We start from the raw sequence: 27,978 nt of genomic DNA on the forward strand, positions 1-27,978 counted from the left end.
ATGATCTCGGCATATATCAAACTTAGATTGATTTGCAACGAACATAAAAAACCTATCATTCGAACAGAACGTTCTTTAAAATTTAAGTTCAATATTCGCAATACTTACAAAGAATGAAGTTTAAAACTAATGAAAAAGAAAAATAGGACCACAAGCAAAACCGTAGTTTTTGGGGGACTTTGGGGGCTCATTCCGCCCAATAATTGAATATTTCATTAAGAAGGAGATATCCAAATTCAAGAAAAATATTTTTAAAGATCAAATTTCAGAATGTTTGCATCATACATACGTTATAAGAATGGCAGCAAAAGGTTTTCGGGATAAAAGACTGTTTTGCAAATAATGATAGCCTATAACATTCATTCAAATGTTTTAAATGCTTAATTTGTAATTGATTTTATGGTTTTTACCTGATCAGTTCAAATATGATTTGTTATGATTGCTTTAATATTGAATGTGCTAATCTATAATGGCATACTTCAACACAATTATACCAAACTAGCTTTTAAATTTACTGCAATCCCTGACAAATGTCTTGGAACACTAACATCAGTTTTCAAAGACAAATTCAGCCATTCCCTCCCCCAGAAACAATGTTGATTCACTATGAAAAAGAAAAGGGTTATGAAGGACACTTTTCTTGTGGCTTGTATGATATTTTCTACACTTTCAACATTGTTTTGGAGGAAAGGGGGCGGAAGTAGTAACATTTAGGAAAACAAGTGAAAAATAGAAAAGCGCAGCGCTAAGTATTGGGTGTTCCAAGTAATTTTGGCAGTGACAACTAACAAACAGCGAAAAGGAAATTCGAGTCCTTCCTAAAGTTCATTGTTATACAATTCGCAAGAAGTTTTTTTTAGGGATTGACAGTAGAATCCGAATTTTCTTTCAAGTTAGCTAATCAGTATGTCCCTGAAATCTGCTGTAATCAGTTCTTGAAATCGTTAAAATAGTAGTCATTATACGAGTATACTGACTTTTTCAACAAGACTTTCAACAAAAAACAAAGCGCTGGCAACAGAATGAAAGTTTATGTTGTATTAGAAACTTTAAGTGTTTTGCACACTTAACTTAACTTGCAATGATATTCTCGGAGGTCTAGAATGCAGCAAAAGTGATGCAATTATTCGCAAATGGGTCACGAAATCTTTATTTAAAACCTGTAAGAAAAGATCAAACAAAAAGCACCACGGTACGTCACGAAAGAGCAACCAAAGCGAAGCATATCAAATACTGAATCTTTAAGGAAGATGCACCTGCTTGTTACCAAATGCATTTATATCAAAATATTATCCTAGGAGAGAGCAGAGACCATGATAATAAGGTATCTCAAGTCAACTCATGGTTTTATACCGTGTTTATTGGGTCAACAGCTAAACGCACCCAGTGAGCAGAAATAATACACGCACCAGTAGCGATCAAATTTTTGCGTCTCGATTTCATGGGCTAATAGACTGCAACATGGAACTCTGAGAGCTTCCAAAAATTTGAAGAAGGAAGGAATATGTAAATATATTTATATATTAAGAGACGATGACAAAACGGTGAATTATTATTAATCGTTGAAGCAGAGCTTAAACTTTACACAGAATAAAGGTCAAAAGACTGCTCGAACATTGAAAATAACTTGCAATGGTTGCAATGGGTATTAGTTATTTTAACTTTGTTTTTACTGTATTAGTATGTATGTTTTGCATTGGTGAAGCGAGAAGACGAAGCACGCTAGTAAAGGATAATGATAAAGTTTGCCAAGCTGAGAAATGTCAGAGGGTGGCGAAGAGAATCAAGGAAAACATGAATCCAGATATTGACCCTTGTTCTGATTTTTACAATTATGCCTGCGGAGGCTGGATAAAGCAGCACAACATTCCAAAAGGAAAAGACGAATTCTCTGCCATTGTTGAATTATCGGAAAGGAATGATAAAAGATTAAAAAAACTGCTTAAAACGGATAATTCAAGTGACATAAAGACAATCAAAAAAGTGAAGAATTTCTATAAATCCTGTTTGAATACAAAACTTGTTGATGAACGTGGCGGCAAACCACTAAAAAAATTTATTTCAGACTTAGGTTCATGGGATATTTTTTCTGATTTTGATGAGGCAAAGTGGGATTTTAACAAAACCTTGCAATTGTTTCATAAAGAATACCCAGCTGAGATATTTTTCACAGTTGACGTGGATGTGGACCCAAAGAATAGGACCATGAACATTATCACGGTAAGTTTATGCTGTTGCTCACACCTTATCATTGAAGCCCTTTTGTCTTCTTTTCACAGTTATGGTTTCTCAGTATAGAATGTGCTCATAGTTTGTCAAAGAAAAGATTGCATATATATTCCCTAATCATTTTCAGAATTGTTTAAATAAGGTTGCTTCCGAAACAAGGGAAAATTATCCAGTATGACATTCAATGTGCAACAATTAAATTGATAGAATTGTCCATTTTCCACAAAGTGATCAGTCATGAATACAAGAGAGAAAGCAAAATCTTCGTAATGACTTTCTGTGTTTTTTTCGCTGGGGAAATGATATCTTGAAATGTTAAAAAACGTTAAATAAAAGATGGTTAACTTGGTGACAAGAAGATTTTACCTCAAATTAAAGATAGTAGGCTATCTGTGTCTAGTGAAAAAGTTACTCTATACAATCTGCAAAAATTCATAACATAGCAAGACAAGAATCATTAATTCTTCTTTGTTCCTTTGATTTTGCTTGCTCACGAGACACAAAATGTTCGATACATAGATATTAGTCGAAATGGACCTATGGTAATAAAAAGTATGAAACATAATCTGCTTTTTAGCCTCCCAAAACTTTGCTTCATTTGGAATTAGTTTGCAGTTGTAGCAATTTAGATATTATTATTTTGTAAACAGAGTCTAATCACTGGATCGGAAGTCATTTCACCTATGGCTTAAACAAAATCAATCAACTATATGGATATAAACAAACAACTTAAGTGTTTTACCGTCAAATATTAAGTCGTCAGCTGTTAAGCAAAATGAAATACGCTACTATCTTTAATAAAGTAGTCTTTTTGCAACACTTCCACATGCAGAATTAATTTGTGTGTATTTTCTTGTTTTTACAGATCGATCAGGCAAAACTATGTCTTCCACAAATTGTGTACTATGTAAACAAAAAGGTTTGTTTTGCTATTTCTTTGCTGGATAATGCAAAGCTATTCTAATTGGTTATCAGTTTATATAAACAGTCTCTTGCCTGAAGTAAACTTCAATGGCCTAAGCAAGGCCTAGCAAAAATTCTACCACCCTGTCAAAACACACGCTAGATATTCAAAGCTATATCCTGAAAAGCCAGTAATGGCATTGCCTGTGATTTTAGAGAGTAAAAGTAAGCACTCAGTAGCAGTCAATTCAATTCAAAAACCGATCGTTTAAAACTAAAGAACATTGCTACATATGGAGAGAGTAGGAGAGACAAGCAAAAAGCTAAATGCAATATGGCAAAGAGCGATGAATTACTTTAGATTAAAGCTGAGTTTGACAAAAGAGATTGACAAAATATATTTAATCACTATGATTTGTTCATGAATTCAGAATGTCATGTCAAATAATGAATGTTTTAAGCTAGAAAACATTCTAACACTTTTTATGTTTTCAGGCGGTAAGAGAATTAACAAAGTACGCTGCGACAATTGCTCATCACGCAGGAGCATCATACAAAGAAGCAAAGCGTAAAATGAAGGAGGTTGTGGATTTTGAGTATAAACTTGCCAAGGTAATAAAATTTCGTTTTTGGTGTGAATTGTTAACTTGCGTTTTTGAAGCGACGAATATCTTATTGATTTGTTGGGGATGCAAAGACGTGAAAGTCTTCTTTCAAATGAGTATCCCCCGTCTTTGCTCTCGACAATGAGCATGCGCTTTGAAATCAACCGCTACGCTCCTTTTTTATACGACCCAGATTATTTTTGTCGAGCCCCCCCCCCCCTTTTTTGCCCTTATTTTGACATTTGTTATGAAGCTCGACTTCTTCAGGCTGTTCCTATTTCAACATTTAAGATTTTATAGATTAAGATTCTTTATACAATAAGTTGTTTCAAGTCCACTAAATGACAGATCTATGTGACATTTTCAGTAAAACGGTTGATTAATTGACCATGTCTGCTATGTTTCATCAACACGAAGCAAAATTTTCAGTCACACGTTGCTATTTCTTCCAATTTTTAACCTGAGACTTTGTATGTTCTTGCGCTTTTCTTAATTTTTTAGCAAATCGAGCCTCGATGTTAACTTGTTTCTTACAAAAAAATGTTTGCTTTTAACAATAAGTAAATTTTAAAAGTAATATGCGCTAGGTGTAAATATCGGTTATCATACAAAATACTTATTTACATGTATACGTGGCTACATGTAGAGACTTCGTTCTTACTTTTACTTGTTTTTCTTTCCACCTATATGATATCTATATAAATTCTATGTTAATTTATTTCCTTCTAGAACTTATATCAAATTTCTTATTATTCTGTGCTGATTTTCAATGTTGCTATTTACAGATCAGTGTACCCAAAGCTGCAAAGAAATATGCAAGAACAACTATTTCAAGCTTAGCAAAAGCAATTCCTACAGTAAGTTGATTTGTAGCTTTGCATCTAACTCCAACAGGTTTTTAGAGAGTTGATTTGTATCTTTACAGAACCGTTTGAAGCTATCTGCATATTCGACGACCAACATTCGTAGCTTTATGAAAATATACATTTTATAATATATATGTTTTTAATGTGTATTATCATTTTGCATTTACTTCTGCTCAATTGCATACATGAAGAGGAGGGTGAATCAAACATAACAATAAATGGTATTATAATAATGATACATCTAATAGACGTGTTTCCTATGTATGATAATCTTTATTTCAAATCGCTCTGAAAATTATTAATAACAGACCTATTGACATTACATCTATTTTTGCATGTTACTTTAGTTCCCGTGGTTGCAGCATATAAGATACGTACTGAGTCCACGCAATATTACAGAAAATGATCACATCGTTGTGCTTTGCAATGACTACCTGGCTGATCTTGTGAGCATTCTCAATATCACACCTAAGAGGTAATTGTTTTGGTTACATCCTTTTTTCTAATGTTTTGGTTACATCTCTTTTCACTTCTCTTCTCGTAAATAAGAAAGAGTATTTTTAAAAAAGTATGAGGAAAGGCTATAAATTCTAATTAACATCTAAACTTCACTCGCTTCATTCTTTTCATTATTTATTCTAGCTATAATCATAATCAAATGTATTAGTATTACAATTTCCATATATTTGCCCATACGAAAAAGTTTTAGTCCTAGAGGTAAAAAGAATCCATAGCAATTTTATATAACAGTTCTGCAGCCTAGAAGAGTGGATGACCAAGCAGGCAAGCAAACAAACAAATAGACAAATAACGAGCAAGCAAGCAAGATTAATTTCTTGAATCAGACCAGGGCTTTGGAAGCTAATAGCTGATATTGACTTGTGGTTGTGCCCCCATATTTATGTTCTAGAACCAATACCCTGGGCACACAGTCTCACAATACAAACAAAGGAACACAATGCGAACACAAGATGTTAAACTAACATCTTCATCCTTTTTTTTACAGAATCTTATCCAACTACATGATGTGGAGAATGGTAAAAGACATGGTGCCTTTCTTGTCAACAGAATTCACTACCGCGTATAAAAACTTCAAAGACAAGCTAACCGGTAAAGCTCAAAACAAAACACGAGAAGAAACATGCTTTCGATACACAGATGAAATATTAGGCCCTCTTGTTGGTGGCCTCTTTATTAGGCATGAGTTCTCTGTCGCTGACAAAAAAGAGGTTGAAGAGATGATGCAGCTTATTATAAAGGCTTTTGAGAAAAATTCAGAAAGTGTGCCGTGGATCAGTGGCCAAACGACTAAAGCTGTAAAAGAGAAGGCTAGTTTACATTCATTCATATTTTCTCGTCGAAATATTGCAATTTTAGAGACAACAGTCTTTTTGTTTGGATGTGTTTAAATTGATGGTAACAATGATAGCCTAAATGATTTTGTTTTCTTATACAAATCAAATCAATCCTAAAAGTTTACGTTTTAATGAGAAACAACTGTTTTAGTGGATTAATAGATAAAGTTGATATTAATCTAAACTTTTATTTACGATTGTAAAGCAAGGAAAATGTTTTCATACACAACGTATCATAGATTTTAATGTTTCATAAATCATTCTGTCTCAGGCCGACGCCGCTGTCGTTAAAGTTGGTTATCCTGATTACCTTTACAACAATACTTTATTCAACGAACGATACAAGGAGGTAAAACCTCGGTTTAAAATCATTACGTCATTTGGCGATTTTCATTACCCGGTTAAATGCAGACACCAGAGATAAGACAACTCTATAATAAATACATTCGTGACATAAATAATACTTTGGATACACGTTATAGACGCTGTTGCTTCAGAGACACGCTTTCTGCATTAGACTTACCACAAAAATATTTTGATCCATGACAAATCATTTATTTCTGCCTACTCAGCTAAAACCTTAAGCACCCAATAAATAAGCAATTATTAATGCTGCAAATGCTTATTGCGCAATATTTTATATTTCAAACACTCAGTGGCTGAAAAGTTTGTTTATTAAGGAGAAACGCTCATGTTTGAGGACAGGGGGAGCACCGCGAACTGTTTCCATGGTGAATGCGGGAGGACCCTAACATGGCAGCTGAAAAGAAAATATCTTAAGAAATTATTTCAGCGGGGCATGCGTCCTTACCCCAACTGAAATCGTCCTGAATAAATTGCCTATATAATCTATTACAGAAATTCTAACAGAAGAATTTATTAAGCGCTGTTTTTTTGTTTAATAGATTGAAATACACCCAGACACATTCTTTGAGAACGTTGTTAGTATAGACAGATTTTCAAATCGACGAACATTCAGAAAACTGGACCAGCCCGTTGACCCTCACCAGTAAGTTTATTTCTTCTTGTATTCATGTTTAATTAGACATAAGGACAGGGGTACAAGTGAAAAAGCTAGAAATCTTGGCAGTCAAAATGTTAACGTTGCTCTTGACCTCTTTGTTCTAGCTCTGTAGCTTCCAGTCCCCTAGCCCCATAGCCCACTGCCCTACTGCCCATTTTGCTATGCTAGTAGTTCAAATTACAAGGTAACTAAGCAAATCTGGCATATTTCCAACAAGCAAACTATGCTCAATATTTCTTCATATTTGTTCAAATGATACATAAAACACATACCTACCTTTAAATTTTTAGATGGGTGAGTGTTCCACACATGGCTAATGCATTCTACGTTGTTACTAAAAACGAAATTGTTATTCCTTCTGGAATTCTTCAAGCTCCTTTCTTTTACGGAGAACCCATTCCAAGGTGAGTACATTCCCGATTTTCTAACACCCTTAGATCATTGAAATCCATACATTTTCGAGAAATACCAAAGGGTTTTATTAAGAATTAATGGATATAATTTTTTTCAGGTCTGTGAGTTATGGTGCAATAGGCCATGTCTTGGGTCACGAGTTGACACATGGATTTGACACATTAGGTTTGTATCAAATGTTCTGCAGAAAGAAAAAAGAAAAATCAAGATAATTCTTAGAATTTGTGGGACTCTCTCTGCATTTGTGGCCAGGACTGTTGTTAAGGATTCGAAAGCAAAGAGGAATGGTAGCCTTTTTTGCTTTTTCAAAACGTCAGCTCTTTCAAAGCGTTGCATGTAGTTGAAGAGCAAACAAATCCCTTCTTTCTTATTGGTCTATTCGCTGTTTTCAATAAAAATTTACAATTTTTTAGTTTTAAAACCCCTTTGCATATAAAATTCATTTGTAAAGAATAAAATTCACTTTCTTTCTCTTGATAGGAAGAAAATTCAATTTATACGGAGAGCTGATTCAGAGAAGAACAAAATGGAGCGATCCTTCAATTGCAAATTTTGAAAAAAGAACGAAGTGTTTAGTGAAACAATTCAATAAGTACAAAATTGGAGACAATTTACACGTAAGAGTCTTTCAGAGTTAAGGTTATTGTTTGATAGTTCTGGTAAACCATGTAGCCAACACATCAACTTTTCAGCAGTAGCGGATCTGCCCCAAAGTTTTGCAAAATAGCCCATTTCGCTGACTGGTCTATTTTGGTAAATCATTTGTACATTAATTTTTGGATGAGAAGGGTTCACTGTGAGAAAGGCTTAATGTGAATATTCAACTCCTTTGTTTCAGATTGATGGAAAAAATACTTTGGGAGAAAATATTGCAGATGGAGGTGGACTGAAAATTGCTTATGAGGCAAGTAGAGCTATATTGAAGACATACTGGTCAATCTTCTTAGCTAATGCCCAATGACTTTTTAGTGTAATGATTATTTCAATCAAAATTCTGTGTTATAGATAATTTTTAAGGCTTTGTTTTTCTACAGGCTTACGAGAAATGGGTCAGAGAGCACGGTGAAGAATATACGTTACCAGGAATAAATTTGAATAACAAACAGTTGTTTTTCGTTGGATATGCACAGGTGAGCTGAATATAAAGCTTGTAACTAACCTTTGATACAAACCTGACTCTTAAAGTAACTTCATGAATCCGTCAGGGCCTAAAATGCTTGAAACGTAAGTTTTTTGGGTTTTAATTTGCAGATTATTGAGGCTCTGAAATCATATAACCTATGCTGTAAAATCTAGGTCTGAGAGACCATAAGATCGAATACAATTGACTATAATTATGTATAAGTTTTTTTTCCTTGCGGTGCCTTATCTTGCTTACAATCAATCAGTTATCACTAAGTTGCAAACCTGGGTTCTTTTGATGAAGTCATCAATGTAAAAATGAGAATAGTTTCTTGGGCCTACTTGAACTGCAATACCCTACGCACTTCTGTTGTGTTTTATTTGACTTCAACTGGCTCAGTCACAAATGGAAGGTCTTTCTCATCAAAACCTTATTCTTCGAAAACGTTTCTTACGCTGTCAAGGTATGGATAAATTCTTACAAAGTTATTTTATTTGTTGCTTATAGAAAGAATGCCATAACTCAACGCACCAAGCCCTGGTTGATGCAATCAAAGATGACGTGCATGCACCTTCTATGTTCAGGTATTTTTTACCAACAAATTGAATTTGATGTTTGAGCCATTGGCAATGATAAGATTTTGTATCGTCTTGAATGACAGACATATCTTGCATCACTGATAAACTAAGATTTAAAGAAAGACGCTCTCTAGGAAAATTTAAGACGATACATGAATCATGAGTGAGGAAAATTGATTGAACTTTGAGTGAACTATGGGGCCCTAACGAGTCTCCTCTGGCTACACTACCACCGCCAAATACGCTACTTTGAAATATCTTATCATTATGTCATTTAGAGATCTTCGTAAAAATTTGAAACTTTCATTGTTTTGTTTTTAGAATCATTGGAACATTGAGTAACACCGTTGGGTTCTCAAAAGCGTTTAAATGCAAGGCAGGATCACCGATGAATCCAACAGACAAATGCCATGTTTGGTAGTCATAGAGAATATAGTATTGAAAATGCGTTTCTATGTTTTTGACAATTTGCCTGAAACATCCTTTGTTAACAGAGTTTTTCCATAGAGAATTTGTGTCACTTTTTAAAGAATTTATGGTGATTCTTTCTCTCTCAAGAAGATACAAAATTTCTCATCGACTTCTTATTGCTATTCTAGCATCAACGTTGGTGGGTAGTTGCATTGGTATTTAAATGTTGCCAAAGTGACCTGTTCCCTGCATCCAACCAATTAATCCTTGTCAATAGTTTCTCCGTGTCTACACGTAAATTGATCATGTCTTTCTCCTTGCCTGTTCTCTTCTTTTTGCACTTTTTGGTGTTCCCCTGTTCCAAGTTGAAATGACAAGGAGGTTTCTTGGGTGCCTCAGATTTACTAGTTTTTAGATAAATATTTTATTTAAATTTGAATTTTCAATGTATATCTGTTGTAATGTATTTAATGTTGAGCTAACATAGAATGTTTCAGTGCTAACCAGTTTGGTCCTTGCCGTTAAAATATTTGAGATGGGTACACCTAGACTATATTTTGAGAAAAAGAAAGTTCTATGCATTTCTTCTGGAAAAAAGTGGAAAAGCTTCAGAAACAAATTTGCGTTAATACAGGTTAGCTTATATAGTAATTTTAACATTGTTAATGAATTTGATGTCAAAACAGATAAAAAATAGGAAAAACAACTTATGCATGATAAATTGTGCTGGAATTTAAGGGTGAAAATTTATCATTTTGTAAAAGATACAAGAATTCAATTAAAATAAAATTTGATTTGTTTGAATGGTAATCTTACAATCATGAGAAAAACAGCTTTTAGAATGGAAATATCTTGCAAATTGTTTAATACATAATACATAGATTTATGTTAATTCATTTATTTCTTAATAAATACAAAAATATGAATATAATTTTTGTAGTTACATGAATATATACGTATATATATATATATTTATATTGAAAATTAGCGCAAGTTTTGTCCTTTCTGTTTCTTACTTATTAAAAGTTATTGTAAAGAGATATGTTTCATACCATTTCTATAGAAAGCGTTGTCTTTTAAAGTAGTTAGAAAACATTGTGCCTGCTTTTCAAAACCTCCATGTGCAATTCAAAACCATTCGATTGCCTCACTTTTATCCATCTGTTTGCACCAAAATTGATAATCTCTGTCAGACTCTGCTACATAAAGAAATATACACTATAATCCGAATACAGAAGAATCTTCACCTCTCAACGACGGACAGATATGTTCGTCCCAAATAGTCAAAACGCTATAAGGAACCTTTATACAACGGACAATTACATTTGTGCAAACAGTGTCTATTATATGGAGGCTCCGAAGTATCAGATGAAGATGATTCATCTAAAGAATATTTGAATGTGTTCAAATGTATTTAGACAAGGACCAAGAGGAATACAAAACTGTTCGAGTTAATCAGAGTTTTCGGAGGTCAGAGTAACAGAATTATTCTATGTATATATTCGATAAGGTTGCTCCCATAGAGAGAAAATAACAGATGAGAGGCCAAAAGACCTCAAAACCTAAGAGAAATTTTGCCGACAGAGCATTCATAGTCTTGTAAGGATAATTCGGCTCTGGTTGGAAGCTCCCAAATCTTTTTAGTTTGAAGGTACAGTATCCACACATTACTCAAAGTTTCCGGCATTTCGTTATGTAGATCCCTTAACTTTCCTCGAGTGATTTATTTGCAATTAGTAATTCGCTGTACTAGGGATGCAAACAATGTTACTAAGGACGCATGTCCTGTTTGTTATATGATATACTCTACTTTTCACAAAGAAATGCCCCATCAGCCACATTTTGTGGAAGCCTCTACTTCCGGAGGATAAAGCGAATAACGTTGCTAACTTTGCTAGTATAGTTTAATCAACTCAGTGAATCCAGATCAAAATACTCAGTGGATTTGACCTTATTTTGCAGAAAATGTCTTTAATGCCACATTGTGACCGCTATATTAATTATAATGGTTGGTATCAATTACAATAGACCATGAGTAATAAAATGCTGCCCAGTTTACTGGTTGTATTTTGATGGTTGTGAATGACCTATTGCATGTAGTCGTTTTAAAATGAATATTATCAAACTGCCCGCATAAGGAAAGAATTATATGAGAAACATTATTTACTAATTAGCAGTCTAACAGTGTCATTCGACCAAGCATGTGTTAGCACCGAAGTCTTTCTACCTCATCGTTTAATCAATCTTTTTCAAGATCTATGAGAAGCTTCATATTGGAAAATCGATCAGCTTCAAAAGAAGAAATGGTGAAAATGTCACATATACTCAGGTAAGAAGATACTCATTATGAGCACCTACATCTCATATCATGAGATACAGGATTACGACCTGTTGGTCGTCCCTGTGTAGGATTTAAAGATACTTCAAAGATCTATGGAAGACTGTAGTACAAATCACACAATAACGGAGGGGGCTAATTCGCAATTTTTGTGATAAGATAACCATGACTTAAAAAGGTCGAAGCAGGACGAGAAACGCAGAAGGAGACATAAGAATTCAAGACCATAAAAGTTTAACTGTGTAATATCCGCTGTTTTTTCGGGTTTATAGGCGTATATATGACAGTGGCGGATCCGGACTACCGCCATTACCGCTCGAGCGGTAGTCAGATTATTCAAAAAATTATAGAAACAAGGATCATTTTCATGTTTATCCTACTACTTTAATTAAACCATAATTAATTATTGAAAATATTTGATCGCGCTGCAAACCAAGGCTTTTTCCTAGGAACATGCCTGAAATTTCCACAGAGACAAAAATATTGTTTAATCCTTATCGCTATGGAAATTGCGTGCCAATTGCCGAGCCACATGTTTGCAAATAGAAGGCTAGCATGGGGGATGATGAAATCATGGCTTGCTAGCTAGGGGGGTTGAGTCGGTGTAGAGCGGATTCGAGCTGCACTGAGCGGTAGTCAGCTTGCCTAAACCAATCAAATCGTCAGAAATCACTGCCAACCTGGGGGGGATGCATACAAATTTTGTTGACAACCAATGAACAACCGAGTTGACTACCGCTCAGATGGGGGGTTGAAGTAGTACTGCCGCTCAACGCGGCTCAAACGTTACAGAAAGATGGGGGGATGCCTACATATTCTGCAAGTGGGCAAACTGTAACTTCAAAGCCGATGTGACCCATTATTCTGTACAATAAACAACTATTCGTAGGAATATATTTTAAAAGAATATTAAATTAAAAGTCAGGCCCACAATATTCGCCAAAAGTATGATTCTCTGTTTAACAAAGGTTGCTTTCAATAATTGCAAATTTTATCTAGCTTTTTAAACTTAGTAATTTTCAACAGGTCTGATTTTCATAAGTAATTGTCCGACTAAATGCGAGTTTTAGGCGACACTTCGAAATTCTGCCAAATGTATCTTTTTTTCTAATTCTATGGTGTTCCTCGGCTAAATGCCGTAAAATTTTTTTAGAATATCCATCCTCAGAATATTGAATAAGATTATTTATTTCTTCTCAAGCTTGTTGTAAGGATATATGAAATTTCAGTAAAGCACCGTTTGTCTCTTGAAAATGGTCTACATAAGAAATTATAGAAAGCAATAATCATTTTAGAAAACCGGGTGTGACCAAGAAATGGGTGTGGTCTAAAGGGTGTGGTCAACCCTCTATCTCATTTCGGCGGTAGTCAGATTTTTGGCTGGATCCGCCACTGTATGAGGTACAACATAAACAATGTCTTGAGGAAGAAACATCAGTTTTACTTGTTTGCGCAAGATTGCGTGTTAGATGTATCTGACAACCAAGCACCAAGTTTGGGGAGACACCTATAGTTTCAAGCAATCTATGTTTCGTTAGAGAGGAAAGACGGCAATGACACACCTATACTGAATCTCCTCTACAAGAACGCCCCATGCAACAATTATCAAAGTAAAAACAAGCTAAAATTTACACACTTTTTTACTTAAGAAAATAGTCTATAAGAATACTAAAGCTCAAAATTGCTCAAATTTAGGAATAATTTAAGAATATTGCAAGGCTCAAGCTTCATCAAGATTCAAATTTTTGTTTATTTAATTTTTTTTGAAAGTAAATCAAATGCGGATTTTATGCGACATGTTTTGAAATACACCTTTGAAATGCCTTTGGGGTCATTAACACTATAATGCGACTCAGTTACATTTTTTTTCGCTTAAGAATAATTTAAGAACAATCCTAGCCTCCAAATCTGAAAAATTTAACAATATTGAGGCTCAGCAAAATGTAGATAAAAAAGGTGTTTGAAAGCCTTATTCTAGGTCATACATTCTAGGACATCGTCTAGCTCGGTTTGCGTTTGATACTTAAGATAACATTTTACTGTGATAATCTGTATGAAATTCATTTACATAATGATAACAGTGAATAACTTTATAGCAAAAACAATGAAAGATTGTAAGCTTATGAAAGCTGCATCTCCCTTACGAATTCGACTGGTAGCAAACTGAAATATACAGCATGCCCGGTTATTTTGACATTACCAACAAATAAAACGACCGGCACCCTTCCAAAATATTCTATGGCTTGCTTTCATGGGCATAGCTCTTCCTGCCACTTCTAACCTTGAATTCTTTAACTTCTTCGTCTTTGTCAACTATTATCATTTCACGTTGCTTCTTATAAAGAGTTTCTACTGATAGTGGTTTGATGACGAAGGTCGCACCTCGCTCTTTTAGGTAAAAAATAGTCCTTTATAAAATGCAATAGCTTATCAGTATTGGTTGCAGTGAAAGATACTGGGTTACATTCAGGTAATTTTCAAGAACTCGAATAATCAGAGTTGTAAAACACGGCCGTCGTAAACTGGGGGCTTGAGCCCCCAATAATCTCAGCTTAGCCCCCCTTCTTAAGTGAATTTCGTTCAGATGGCACTGAACAAATGTCATTTAGAAAAAAATAGAGAAAAGAGTTCAAAGTATCGATCTCTGAAGTATTCCTTGTTCAGAATCTGTAGTCTCATTTGCTTTCTGTTGGATTAGGCCGAAAGTGTGGTATAAGTAAAAGTGTTTTACATTCTACTCCACTGAAGTGCAGTTGTTGCTAAAAATGGACCCATTAGATAACCCCCATTCGATGTGAAAAACAAGCTTTAAGAAAATGCTTCTAACCATAAAAGCGATAATGTCTCGATTTAGTATGCCATGAATTTATGATGAAATATCTTTTAAGGTTGCTCTGGGTCTTCGCATTGCTTAGTAACGGAAAGGCAATGATCCTGCGACTTCCATGTCTAACCTTAGCAGATTTCGCTGTTATTAAAAGCAACTTTATGCTTAATGGTCATGTGTTCATGAATCTCTCCGGAGTAGACGATGTCGGCTGCGCAGTGAAGTGCACAGAGAATCACAGATGCAGGTCATACAACATACTGATCGCCTCAAAGATTTGTGAGCTCAGTGACCGTGCCTTCCGCGATAAATTCACCAACAACCTCACCGAGACTCACGGATGGATCTACAAGTCTACAGATTATAACAAAACAAAGGTAGTCAAATTGGAATCATTTTTATGAATGCATATTCTGTTTTATACAGTCAAAAAACAGGACCATCAGGAACTTTCATGCAAATAGGGTTATCTGGCTTGAAGTAGAACGTATCCATCTACCATAAAATCAATTGAAAATTAAAAACAAGTAGAATGTGTCAATTTATTGTACTGAGAACGTTTTCCTGTTATTTACACAAAACTCAGTGATGCCATTTAAGCAACAGGAAGCCTATCATTAGTTAAGGGGGATGCAGTCCTTCAAACAAATGCTGATTGGTCCTCCCAACAACTAGTAACTAAATGCTGACTAGGCCTTATTTTCCTAGGTTGGTCCAACATGTGAACGCCTTAGACCTTGCGGAGACGATGTTTTGTGCAGAGAAAAATGCGAGCCTCCTTTCTACGAATGCGTCCACTGCAGCAGTGGATATTACGGCCTTCATTGCGACCAGCATGAACGTATGTGTGTCATCATGCTCTGAAAACCTGTTGGGGTTGTGTATGGGAGAGGGGATGAAAATCTGCAATTATTCACTTTTGATTAAAGTCAATTTTCAAGATTAATTTGTTACTTGTAATGTGTAAAATTTCTACAGTCTTTTTTGAATCAGACCACTTGATAGCACAATCTGGAAAACAAAATGAAAAGAAAAAACACTCTCTTGAGAATTTTTCTGGGGTGCACATATTGAGTGCTGTTGGCTGTAAAACCAATATTTTTCACTCATTTGGTTCATTATGAAATGATACGGTTTACAATAAGAGTTTTATAAAGCAGATTTTTAATACAGGCTGTACTATCTGGTTGCAGAACATAAGTTCTGAGTAGGATCCCACAAAGAAAAGAGTTTCAAATATTCCCTACAATCGTGCCTTGATCTGTTTAATCAAATGATCATTTTCACAAGAGACGCCGGCAGAGCTACAGTGCAGATGGGGGGGGGGGGGCAAAGCGCCAAGAAAAAGGGCAAAACAATAGTAAATTTAAGGAAATTGCTCCATTTGGTGGGGGCAGCCACCCCCGCATCTCCGTGCTCCGGCGCCACTGATTTTTACTGATGGTGTCAATGAGGACATTCAATTCACTATAAGGCAAATTCTAAGTCGAAAGGACAAAATTTTAATTTTAAACAATTTGGCCCAAGAAATAGTCCCCAGTTCTATGTTTGGTAAGATATTGTAAATTGAAAGGGACTTGTTGAGTGTATTAAAAAAGGCGTGGTCAACATAAATTATCCAGGAAGAGTCCTCGAACCCGCAGTTTTTCGTTATACGCAATGCGCAATACGCCATTTGTTGTATGTTGTATTCAGCCGTTATTTTTAGAAATTTCCTTAAGAACTGAAAAATTGACTAGATCAACTGAATAAACTGTACATCAAAGTCTTTAACAAGGATAACAAGACTTCCAATAATGAAAGTCAATCCAAACTTGATAATAACTTGATTAAACAAAAAGTTTGGATACCTCTTTAAAGCTATATTTGAATGTGCTTCCCCAAGAATGATGCTATATCTATAGTGAACAGATCCTGTGACTTTTCACATAAAAGACACCTAACCTATTTTCAACAAAATTTTTACAGCAATAAATGGAGGCTGGGGAGAATGGGGACCTTATGATGAATGTAGCAGGATATGCATAGGAGGAACACGAAAGAGAGCTCGAAAATGCGACAACCCAAAGCCTGCATTTGGTGGTATTGATTGCTTTGGTGATGCAGAAGAAATCGCCAATTGTAGTTGGATTCCATGTCCAGGTATGTTCACATCAATTTAATTAGAAAGTACACTAGTTGAATTATTGTCTAGGGGAGGGGAGTAGGGCTTCCAGGAAAAGTGCAAGAAAATGTTACCATACCCCCATAAAGAGATAAGATATTAAGGAAAAAGATCAAAAGATTTGAATGTCATGAACAACCTATTTTCATAGTGTTATATTCTTGTTTTTATCACAAATAGATCTTAGTCAGAGAGAAGCAACTGTACACATCGGTCAAAAAATAACAACTGAACAGAACCAATGGTTAAGATTAACAACAACAACATATTAAAATATCACAAGGATTACGACATAGGGTGTCCATGTTTACACTATATTACACATAGTAGTAAATTTTTGACCACGTGAATCGAAAGAACATCTCGAAATTGCCAAATGTTCATGGCCAGATTTTCAAACAGCTTTATTGTTTAACGATTAGAAGTGTACTCAAGTCAATATTTAATGGCAATACACTCTTTTTTTATAAGAACAATTTTGTAAGAACACGAGTCTCATAATTGGCCAAAAGTTAAGAACAAATTAAGAACAAGCTGAGCTACTGAAAATGCAATTTTGAACAACGTTTTACCTCAAAAACGAGGATTTTTAGCCGCGTGTGTGTGCTTTTGCGGTGAATATTCAAACTTGGCAGCAAATGAAGTTTGTCTCACTCACTTTGTTGGCAAATGAGGCCTGAACACCTCCGTAGAGCGAAAAAGATAGCAATCGCACTGCTTACACCCTATCAATTTAAGAACAAATCAAGAACAATCCAGCCTCAGATTTTCGAAAAAATTAAGAACAGTCAGCCTGAACTTAAGTTTACTGGTTCTTATAAAAAAAGAGTGTAGCTCAAGCTTTAATTGTAAAAGCAAATTTGTTCGAATTATCAAAAATTGGTGTTATAAAAGTTTACCTTAAAAAAACGATAATAAAAAAGATTAGTCTAGAAATGGGGAAAATTTGGACTATTAGGATTTCAGAATGTGTGTTAGCAAATAAACAAGAGTGATAAAAGAGTTCTTAGAGTGAGCATTGGAATTTTGTAGGATTCACGAGATGTGTCAGTCAAAACAGCGCAAGGACACCAGAAGGTTATCAGCTAAACTATCTTGTCGACGACGCCATTCGCTGTGAAGGTAACAGCCCTTTCTTAAAGCGCTTTCATTTTCAAAGACATGATGACAATCAATGGTTTAATTCATATCAGTATACATGTTGCGAGCAGGCAGTGAACAACATAACGAGGACAGTGGCAAACAGTACACCCAAGACCACGTACAGCACTCACTCAAAAGAGCTTACACATTTATCAATAGACTGCAAAGGTGGTTTTCTAATTGGCATGAAACTTCAGCTGACAGAGAGCGGGACAAAAATACACTATGATTACGAATGTGCTGTTGTCACCAACCTTTTGTGGAAAGGTCAGATATTATGCTTCAAGAAATACACTCCATGGCAAGATAATGGAAATGGAAACATCATATACCTTGATCGACTTGAAGTCAATTGTGACCAAGAATATGTTCTGCAACACGTTGAATTAAAACTTATGCCAGAGGACAGTCTTCAATGGCGATACGAGTATAGATGTTGTAAAATTAATTACTTTTAAGTAGCAATGCAAAAAATTATCAAGATATTCTAACCATCAGCACTCTTTTTAAATATTCATACAAGGGTCAGAAATTGGCGGTTCAGGCCAGCTTTTCTTCATTCGCACTGTAATTATCAGAGTGTAAGTCAAAGAGATTTAGACCCTAGACAACATCTTACTATGGCAGAATAAATTACAACATTGAATGCAGGTATTGTTTTCAATAACAGTAACAAAATGTATGCCCCATCGTCATGTCTTGTTTATGAATGTAAAATAGATGAGCACATCTTATCAGAAGGCTAAGATATAAGTGTGTAATACCAACTACAGCCTTGATGCAGTGGGCGTTACCAAGCAGCAGGGATGCCGGAACGAACAAAGGGCAAGGGGGGAAGGCTTCAGTAAAAGGGCATTTGAAAAAAACTTCCAACTTCTACAAATATTTTTGTAACAGTGCAGCTGAAATTTTTAACAAGATGCCAAATGCGATAAGAAATTCAGAAACAAAAGCCGAATTCTCATCAAAATCTAAAGAATATTTTCTTACTGAAGCAAAAAAGAGACTTTTAATTTGATTCATAAAGTTTTGTCCTTTCTGTTTCTTACTTATTAAAAGTTATTGTAAAGAGATATGTTTTATACCATTTCTAGAGAAAGCGTTATCTTTTAAAGTAGTTAGAAAACATTGTGCCTGCTTTTCAAAACCTCCATGTGCAATTCAAAACCATTCGATTGCCTCACTTTTATCCATCTGTTTGCACCAAAATTGATAATCTCTGTCAGACTCTGCTACATAAAGAAATATACACTATAATCCGAATACAGAAGAATCTTCACCTCTCAACGACGGACAGATATGTTCGTCCCAAATAGTCAAAACGCTATAAGGAACCTTTATACAACGGACAATTACATTTGTGCAAAAAGTGTCTATTATATGGAGGCTCCGAAGTATCAGATGAAGATGATTCATCTAAAGAATATTTGAATGTGTTCAAATGTATTTAGACAAGGACCAAGAGGAATACAAAACTGTTCGAGTTAATCAAAGTTTTTGGAGGTGAGAGTAACAGGATTATTCTATGTATATATTCGATAAGGTCGCTCCCATTGAGAGAAAATAACAGATGAGAGGCCAAAGGACCTCAAAACCTAAGAGAAATTTTGCCGACAGAGCATTCATAGTCTTGTAAGGATAATTCGGCTCTGGTTGGAAGCTCCCAAATCTTTTTAGTTTGAAGGTACAGTATCCACACATTTCTCAAAGTTTCCGGCATTTCGTTATGTAGATCCCTTAACTTTCCTCGAGTGATTTATTGGCAATTAGTAATTCGCTGTACTAGGGACGCAAACTATGTTACTAGGGACGCATGTCCTGGTTGTTATATGATATACTCTACTTTTCACAAAGAAATGCCCCATTAGCCACATTTTGTGGAAGCCTCTACTTCAGGAAGATAAAGCGAATAACGTTGCTAACTTTGCTAGTATGGTTTATTCAACTCAGTGAATCCAGATCAAAATACTCAGTGGATTTGACCTTATTTTGCAGAAAATGTCTTTAATGCCACATTGTGACCGCTATATTAATTATAATGGTTGGTATCAATTACAATAGACCAGGAGCAATAAAATGCTGCCCAGTTTACTGGTTGTATTTTGATGGTTGTGAATGACCTATTGCATGTAGTCGTTTAAAAGTGAATATCATCAAACTGCCCGCATAAGGGAAGAATTATGTGAGAAACATGATTTACTAATTAGCAGTCTAACAGTGTCATTCGACCAAGCATGTGTTAACACCGAAGTCTTTCTACCTCATCGTTTAATCAATCTTTTTCAAGATCTATGAGAAGCTTCATATTGGAAAATCGATCAGCTTCAAAAGAAGAAATGGTGAAAATGTCACATATACTCAGGTAAGAAGATACTCATTATCAGCAACTACATCTCATATCATGAGATACAGGATTACGACCTGTTGGTCGTCCCTGTGTAGGATTTAAAGATACTTCAAAGATCTATGGAAGACTGTAGTACAAATCACACAATAACGGAGGGGGCTAATTCGCAATTTTTGTGATAAGATAACCATGACTTAAAAAGGTCGAAGCAGGACGAGAAACGCAGAAGGAGACATAAGAATTCAAGACCATAAAAGTTTAACTGTGTAATATCCGCTGTTTTTTTGGGTTTATAGGCGTATATATGAGTACAACATAAACAATGTCTTGAGGAAGAAACATCAGTTTTACTTGTTTGCGCAAGATTGCGTGTTAGATGTATCTGACAACCAAGCACCAAGTTTGGGGAGACACCTATAGTTTCAAGCAATCTACATTTAAATCTGTATGTTTCGTTAGAGAGGAAAGACGGCAATGACACACCTATACTGAATCTCCTCTACAAGAACGCCCCATGCATCGTCTAGCTCGGTTTGCGTTTGATACTAAAGATAACATTTTATTGTGATAATCTGTATGAAATTCATTTACATAATGATAACAGTGAATAACTTTATAGCAAAAATAATGAAAGATTGTAAGCTTATGAAAGCTGCATCTCCCTTACGAATTCGACTGGTAGCAAACTGAAATATACAGCATGCCCGATTATTTTGACATTACCAACAAATAAAACGACCGGCGCCCTTCCAAAATATTCTATGGCTTGCTTTCATGGGCATAGCTCTTCCTGCTACTTCTAACCTTGAATTCTTTAACTTCTTCGTCTTTGTCAACTATTATCATTTCACGTTGCTTCTTATAAAGAGCTTCTACTGATAGTGGTTTGATGACGAAGGTCGCACCTCGCTCTTTTAGGTAAAAAATAGTCCTTTATAAAATGCAATAGCTTATCAGTATTGGTTGCAGTGAAAGATACTGGGTTACATTCAGGTAATTTTCAAGAACTCGAATAATTAGAGTTGTAAAACACGGCCGTCGTAAACTGGGGGCTTGAGCCCCCAATAATCTCAGCTTAGCCCCCCTTCTTAAGTGAATTTCGTTCAGATGGCACTGAACAAATGTCATTTAGAAAAAAATAGAGAAAAGAGTTCAAAGTATCGATCTCTGAAGTATTCCTTGTTCAGAATCTGTAGTCTCATTTGCTTTCTGTTGGATTAGGCCGAAAGTGTGGTATAAGTAAAAGTGTTTTACATTCTACTCCACTGAAGTGCAGTTGTTGCTAAAAATGGACCCATTAGATAACCCCCATTCGATGTGAAAAACAAGCTTTAAGAAAATGCTTCTAACCATAAAAGCGATAATGTCTCGATTTAGTATGCCATGAATTTATGATGAAATATCTTTTAAGGTTGCTCTGGGTCTTCGCATTGCTTAGTAACGGAAAGGCAATGATCCTGCGACTTCCATGTCTAACCTTAGCAGATTTCGCTGTTATTAAAAGCAACTTTATGCTTAATGGTCATGTGTTCATGAATCTCTCCGGAGTAGACGATGTCGGCTGCGCAGTGAAGTGCACAGAGAATCACAGATGCAGGTCATACAACATACTGATCGCCTCAAAGATTTGTGAGCTCAGTGACCGTGCCTTCCGCGATAAATTCACCAACAACCTCACCGAGACTCACGGATGGATCTACAAGTCTACAGATTATAACAAAACAAAGGTAGTCAAATTGGAATCATTTTTATGAATGCATATTCTGTTTTATACAGTCAAAAAACAGGACCATCAGGAACTTTCATGCAAATAGGGTTATCTGGCTTGAAGTAGAACGTATTCATCTACCATAAAATCAATTGAAAATTAAAAACAAGTAGAATGTGTCAATTTATTGTACTGAGAACGTTTTCCTGTTATTTACACAAAACTCAGTGATGCCATTTAAGCAACACGAAGCCTATCATTAGTTAAGGGGGATGCAGTCCTTCAAACAAATGCTGATTGGTCCTCCCAACAACTAGTAACTAAATGCTGACTAGGCTTTATTTTCCTAGGTTGGTCCAACCTGTGAACGCCTTAGACCTTGCGGAGACGATGTTTTGTGCAGAGAAAAATGCGAGCCTCCTTTCTACGAATGCGTCCACTGCAGCAGTGGATATTACGGCCTTCATTGCGACCAGCATGAACGTATGTGTGTCATCATGCTTTGAAAACCTGTTGGGGTTGTGTATGGGAGAGGGGATGAAAATCTGCAATTATTCACTTTTGATTAAAGTCAATTTTCAAGATTAATTTGTTACTTGTAATGTGTAAAATTTCTACAGTCTTTTTTGAATCAGACCACTTGATAGCACAATCTGGAAAACAAAATGAAAAGAAAAAACACTCTCTTGAGAATTTTTCTGGGGTGCACATATTGAGTGCTGTTGGCTGTAAAACCAATATTTTTCACTCATTTGGTTCATTATGAAATGATACGGTTTACAATAAGAGTTTTATAAAGCAGATTTTTAATACAGGCTGTACTATCTGGTTGCAGAACATAAGTTCTGAATAGGATCCCACAAAGAAAAGAGTTTCAAATATTCCCTACAATCCTGCCTTGATCTGTTTAATCAAATGATCATTTTCACAAGAGACGCCGGCAGAGCTACAGTGCAGATGGGGGGGGGGGGCAAAGCGCCAAGAAAAAAGGGCAAAACAATAGTAAATTTAAGGAAATTGCTCAATTTGGTGGGGGCAGCCACCCCCGCATCTCCGTGCTCCGGCGCCACTGATTTTTACTGATGGTGTCAATGAGGACATTCAATTCACTATAAGGCAAATTCTAAGTCGAAAGGACAAAATTTTAATTTTAAACAATTTGGCCCAAGAAATAGTCCCCAGTTCTATGTTTGGTAAAATATTGTAAATTGAAAGGGACTTGTTGAGTGTATTAAAAAAGGCGTGGTCAACATAAATTATCCAGGAAGAGTCCTCGAACCCGCAGTTTTTCGTTATACGCAATGCGCAATACGCCATTTGTTGTATGTTGTATTCAGCCGTTATTTTTAGAAATTTCCTTAAGAACTGAAAAATTGACTAGATCAACTGAATAAACTGTACATCAAAGTCTTTAACAAGGATAACAAGACTTCCAATAATGAAAGTCAATCCAAACTTGATAATAACTTGATTAAACAAAAAGTTTGGATACCTCTTTAAAGCTATATTTGAATGTGCTTCCCCAAGAATGATGCTATATCTATAGTGAACAGATCCTGTGACTTTTCACATAAAAGACACCTAACCTATTTTCAACAAAATTTTTACAGCAATAAATGGAGGCTGGGGAGAATGGGGACCTTATGATGAATGTAGCAGGATATGCATAGGAGGAACACGAAAGAGAGCTCGAAAATGCGACAACCCAAAGCCTGCATTTGGTGGTATTGATTGCTTTGGTGATGCAGAAGAAATCGCCAATTGTAGTTGGATTCCATGTCCAGGTATGTTCACATCAATTTAATTAGAAAGTACACTAGTTGAATTATTGTCTAGGGGAGGGGAGTAGGGCTTCCAGGAAAAGTGCAAGAAAATGTTACCATACCCCCATAAAGAGATAAGATATTAAGGAAAAAGATCAAAAGATTTGAATGTCATGAACAACCTATTTTCATAGTGTTATATTCTTGTTTTTATCACAAATAGATCTTAGTCAGAGAGAAGCAACTGTACACATCGGTCAAAAAATAACAACTGAACAGAACCAATGGTTAAGATTAACAACGACAACATATTAAAATATCACAAGGATTACGACATAGGGTGTCCATGTTTACACTATATTACACATAGTAGTAAATTTTTGACCACGTGAATCGAAAGAACATCTCGAAATTGCCAAATGTTCATGGCCAGATTTTCAAACAGCTTTATTGTTTAACGATTAGAAGTGTACTCAAGTCAATATTCAATGGCAAAACACTCTTTTTTTATAAGAACAATTTTATAAAAACTCGAGCCTCAAAACTGGTCAAAAGTTAAGAACAAATTAAAAACAAGCTGAGGCTGAGCTTCTGCAAAATGCAATTTTGAGCAACGTTTTTTCTCAATATCGAGGATTTTTAGCGATGTGTGGGTGCTTTTTCGGTGAATATTCAAATTTGTCAGTAAATTAAGGCTGTCTTACTCACTTTGTTGGCAAATGAGGCCTGAACACCTCCGTAGAGCGAAAAAGATAGCAATCGCACTGCTTACACCCTATCAATTTAAGAACAAATCAAGAACAATCCAGCCTCAGATTTTCGAAAAAATTAAGAACAGTCAGCCTGAACTTAAGTTTACTGGTTCTTATAAAAAAATAGTGTAGCTCAAGCTTTAATTGTAAAAGCAAATTTGTTCGAATTATCAAAAATTGGTGTTATAAAAGTTTACCTTAAAAAAACGATAATAAAAAAAAATTGGTCTAAAAATGGGGAAAATTTGGACTATTAGGATTTCAGAATGTGTGTTAGCAAATGAACAAGAGTGATAAAAAATTTCTTAGAGTGAGCATTGGAATTTTGTAGGATTCACGGGATGTGTCAGTCAAAACAGCGCAAGGACACCAGAAGGTTATCAGCTAAACTATCTTGTCGACGACGCCATTCGCTGTGAAGGTAACAGCCCTTTCTTAAAGCGCTTTCGTTTTAAGAGACATAATGACAATCAATGGTTTAATTCATATCAGTATACATGTTGCGAGCAGGCAGTGAACAACATAACGAGGACAGTGGCAAACAGTACACCCAAGACCACGTACAGCACTCACTCAAAAGAGCTTACACATTTATCAATAGACTGCAAAGGTGGTTTTCTAATTGGCATGAAACTTCAGCTGACAGAGAGCGGGACAAAAATACACTATGATTACGAATGTGCTGTTGTCACCAACCTTTTGTGGAAAGGTCAGATATTATGCTTCATGAAATACACTCCATGGCAATATAATGGAAATGGAAACATCATATACCTTGATCGACTTGAAGTCAATTGTGACCAAGAATATGTTCTGCAACACGTTGAATTAAGACTTATGCCAGAGGACAGTTTTCAATGGCGATACGAGTATAGATGTTGTAAAATTAATTACTTATAAGTAGTAATGCAAAAAATTATCAAGATATTCTAACCACCAGCACTCTTTTTAAATATTCATACAAGGGCCAGAAATTGGCGGTCCAGGCCAGCTTTTCTTTATTCGCACTGTAATTATCAGAGTGTAAGTCAAAGAGATTTAGACCCTAGACAATATCTTACTATGGCAGAATAAATTACAACATTGAATGCAGGTATTGTTTTCAATAACAGTAACAAAATGTATGCCCCATCGTCATGTCTTGTTTATGAATGTAAAATAGATGAGCACATCTTATCAGAAGGCTAAGATATAAGTGTGTAATACCAACTACAGCCTTGATGCAGTGGGCGTTACCAAGCAACAGGGATGCCGGAACGAACAAAGGGCAAGGGGGAAGGCTTCAGTAAAAGGGCATTTGAAAAAAACTTCCAACTTCTACAAATATTTTTGTAACAGTGCAGCTGAAATTTTTAACAAGATGCCGAATGCGATAAGAAATTCAGAAACGAAAGCCGAATTCTCATCAAAATCTAAAGAATATTTTCTTACTGAAGCAAAAAAGAGACTTTTAATTTGATTCATAAAGAGAAGAACCTAACTTTTAATTCCAATTTACATTTTATGGTATTTAAACTATTTTAATCTCTAATTTTACATCGAGTAGTATTTAACGACCAGATGAAGAGCCACCCTGTTGAGATACTGGTCACGATCCATTATTATTATTATTATTATTATTATTATTATTATTATTATTATTATCAAACAGTTAGGTTTCTCCCCACATGATCAGAACGACCGTATGTTTCAACCAGTCCATTGGTTTCAATTCGCAGACGATGCTGCCGTTATCACCAGCAATGAGAAAGAAAACCAACTTCTACTGAATTGTTTCACTCGCTGGTGCCAATGGGCTAACATGATCATACGTGTCGATAAATGCATCACTTTTGGAATAAAGAAATTTTCCACACGTTCTCTTCAGTATCAACCTAAGCTTTTCATAAACAATGAATCTATCCCACCTGTCTCGAATGGAAATTCTTTTAAGTACCTCGGTCGTCATTTTGACTTTGAAATGACAAACCAAGAACATAAATGTGATCTTTTATCATCACTGTCCAACATGCTCAAACAAATTGATTCCCAGCCTCTACATGCAAAAAATAAGTTGCTTCTTTATCACAACTTTGTTCTTTCTAAAATCTCTTGGAACCTTACTGTAGCAGATCTTTCAAAGACGTGGGTTGTCGAGAATCTTGACAACCTTGTATCCAAATACATCCGCCAGTGGCTCGACCTCCCAATAAGTGCTACCTTGAGTAGCATTATTCTTTCTAAAAACCAGTTTGGACTCAGCCTAACTTTACCATCCGCCAAATTCCTACAGTGTCAAACTATTTTACGCAACGCATTGAAATCTTCACCAAACGATAACATTCGCTCTTTATGGAAAAATACCAGCAGTAGCACAAATATACAATATGATATATATAGGAACACGAAAGAAGCATTAAAGGCTGTCCAGCAAGAACATAAAGATCGTCTGCAAAACATTCTAACTTCCCAAGATCTTTATTGTCACATCTTTTTAACCAGGATCTTCCACAAATAAACAAACTTTGGTCCAAGGTGCAAAGTAGCATGCCTCAGAATATTTTCAATTTCACCATAAGGTACCTGAACAATACCCTTGCTACACAGAAAAACTTGAAAAAGTGGAACTTGAGCCAGACTTCTGATTGTTCTTTCTGTTTTCTGCCAGAAACCCTCCTTCACGTTGTTGCTGGCTGCAAAACATACTTGGAACAAGGCCGATACACCTGGCGTCATAACTCTATCTTAAACTTTCTAGCTACGTCTCTTGAAGCTGTTAATGAATCTACCATCTACGCTGATATACCTGGCTATCTTTCACCATCAATCATAACTGGAGAAAACCTTCGCCCAGATCTTCTCTTGAAGACTAACAACAATTACCTATACATCTTAGAGCTTACTGTTGGTTTTGAATCCAATCTTGACACAAATGCAACAAGAAAACACAGCAAGTATGCTCCTCTCCTATCTGACTTACAGCGAAAGTTCAAATGTGTCTCTTTTGTGAATCTTTCTATGAGCTCTCTTGGCATCTTTGGCAATTCCTGCATCTCTTTCTTCAAAATGTGTGACTCTCTCTCCATCGATCAACAACAAAAACGGTATCTCATCTCTAAACTTTCCAACATTGCCATTCGTACTACGTACTACATATTTTGTTGCAAAAATAAACCATGGACAAATCCGGAATTACATCCGTTTTAATTTTGGTTGTTTTATTTTTCTCAGTTTTTCCTTTTACCTTACGATTGTTATAGTTTTTTCTTGTAAAACCAGGCTAGCCAATTGCAAATTACCTTGTAATAGTGAGATTTGTAATTGTAGTTTAAGTTGAATTGAAAATGAAATGTTTCCATTATTATTATTATTATTATTAACTGTCACTTTGTTTCAATGTTTTAACTGCTGTCATAAAAAGATTTTAGTACAAGTTTTGATGAATTTTG

General features: G+C 35.5%; 2 protein-coding genes across 4 annotated transcripts; both read left to right on the plus strand.

Moving 5' to 3' along the window:
- Positions 1-871: 871 nt before the first annotated feature.
- Positions 872-10,358, plus strand: LOC135684255 (endothelin-converting enzyme 1). Its single transcript, XM_065199726.2, has 15 exons — positions 872-2,220; positions 3,095-3,148; positions 3,628-3,744; positions 4,523-4,594; positions 4,951-5,078; positions 5,610-5,931; positions 6,230-6,307; positions 6,864-6,967; positions 7,273-7,386; positions 7,494-7,561; positions 7,877-8,013; positions 8,235-8,300; positions 8,431-8,526; positions 9,027-9,103; positions 9,419-10,358. Exons 1-15 carry the CDS (start codon positions 1,633-1,635, stop codon positions 9,516-9,518), a joined length of 2,121 nt encoding a protein of 706 aa, XP_065055798.2. The 5' UTR covers positions 872-1,632; the 3' UTR covers positions 9,519-10,358.
- Positions 10,359-10,659: 301 nt separating this feature from the next.
- On the plus strand, positions 10,660-27,931 carry LOC148957580 (uncharacterized). Of its 3 annotated transcripts, none has more exons than XR_016145200.1 (6): positions 10,660-11,837; positions 14,735-15,050; positions 15,382-15,514; positions 16,642-16,815; positions 17,870-20,342; positions 23,646-23,784. XR_016145200.1 is itself a non-coding variant. In XM_089115102.1 (5 exons), the coding sequence occupies exons 1-5, from the start codon at positions 20,272-20,274 to the stop codon at positions 25,448-25,450; spliced, it is 1,263 nt and encodes a 420-aa protein (XP_088971228.1). In that variant the 5' UTR covers positions 18,450-20,271; the 3' UTR covers positions 25,451-27,931. The 3 variants fall into 3 exon arrangements, 1 of the variants encoding a protein (XP_088971228.1); XR_016145199.1 differs by lacking the exon at positions 23,646-23,784 and adding an exon at positions 21,739-21,875; XM_089115102.1 differs by lacking the exons at positions 10,660-11,837; positions 14,735-15,050; positions 15,382-15,514; positions 16,642-16,815 and adding exons at positions 21,739-22,054; positions 22,386-22,518; positions 24,882-27,931 and having other exon boundaries at positions 18,450-20,342; positions 23,646-23,819.
- Positions 27,932-27,978: the final 47 nt, after the last annotated feature.

Source organism: Rhopilema esculentum, chromosome 21, assembly GCF_057945365.1.
Source record: "Rhopilema esculentum isolate cy_ngs chromosome 21, ASM5794536v1, whole genome shotgun sequence".
NCBI classification, from domain to species: domain Eukaryota; kingdom Metazoa; phylum Cnidaria; class Scyphozoa; order Rhizostomeae; family Rhizostomatidae; genus Rhopilema; species Rhopilema esculentum.

What these genes read in the sequence shown, in the direction of transcription:
- LOC135684255 (XM_065199726.2), top strand. Translation starts at nt 1,633, where the DNA reads ATGGTTGCAATGGGTATTAGTTATTTTAACTTTGTTTTTACTGTATTA. An exon ending in TACGGAGAACCCATTCCAAG is followed by an intron (nt 7,387 to 7,493) that starts GTGAGTACATTC and finishes AATTTTTTTCAG; the next exon opens with GTCTGTGAGTTATGGTGCAA. An exon ending in ACATGGATTTGACACATTAG is followed by an intron (nt 7,562 to 7,876) that starts GTTTGTATCAAA and finishes TTCTCTTGATAG; the next exon opens with GAAGAAAATTCAATTTATAC.
- LOC148957580 (XM_089115102.1), top strand. Translation starts at nt 20,272, where the DNA reads ATGAGAAGCTTCATATTGGAAAATCGATCAGCTTCAAAAGAAGAAATG. An exon ending in CAGATTATAACAAAACAAAG is followed by an intron (nt 22,055 to 22,385) that starts GTAGTCAAATTG and finishes TTATTTTCCTAG; the next exon opens with GTTGGTCCAACCTGTGAACG. An exon ending in TCATTGCGACCAGCATGAAC is followed by an intron (nt 22,519 to 23,645) that starts GTATGTGTGTCA and finishes AAATTTTTACAG; the next exon opens with CAATAAATGGAGGCTGGGGA.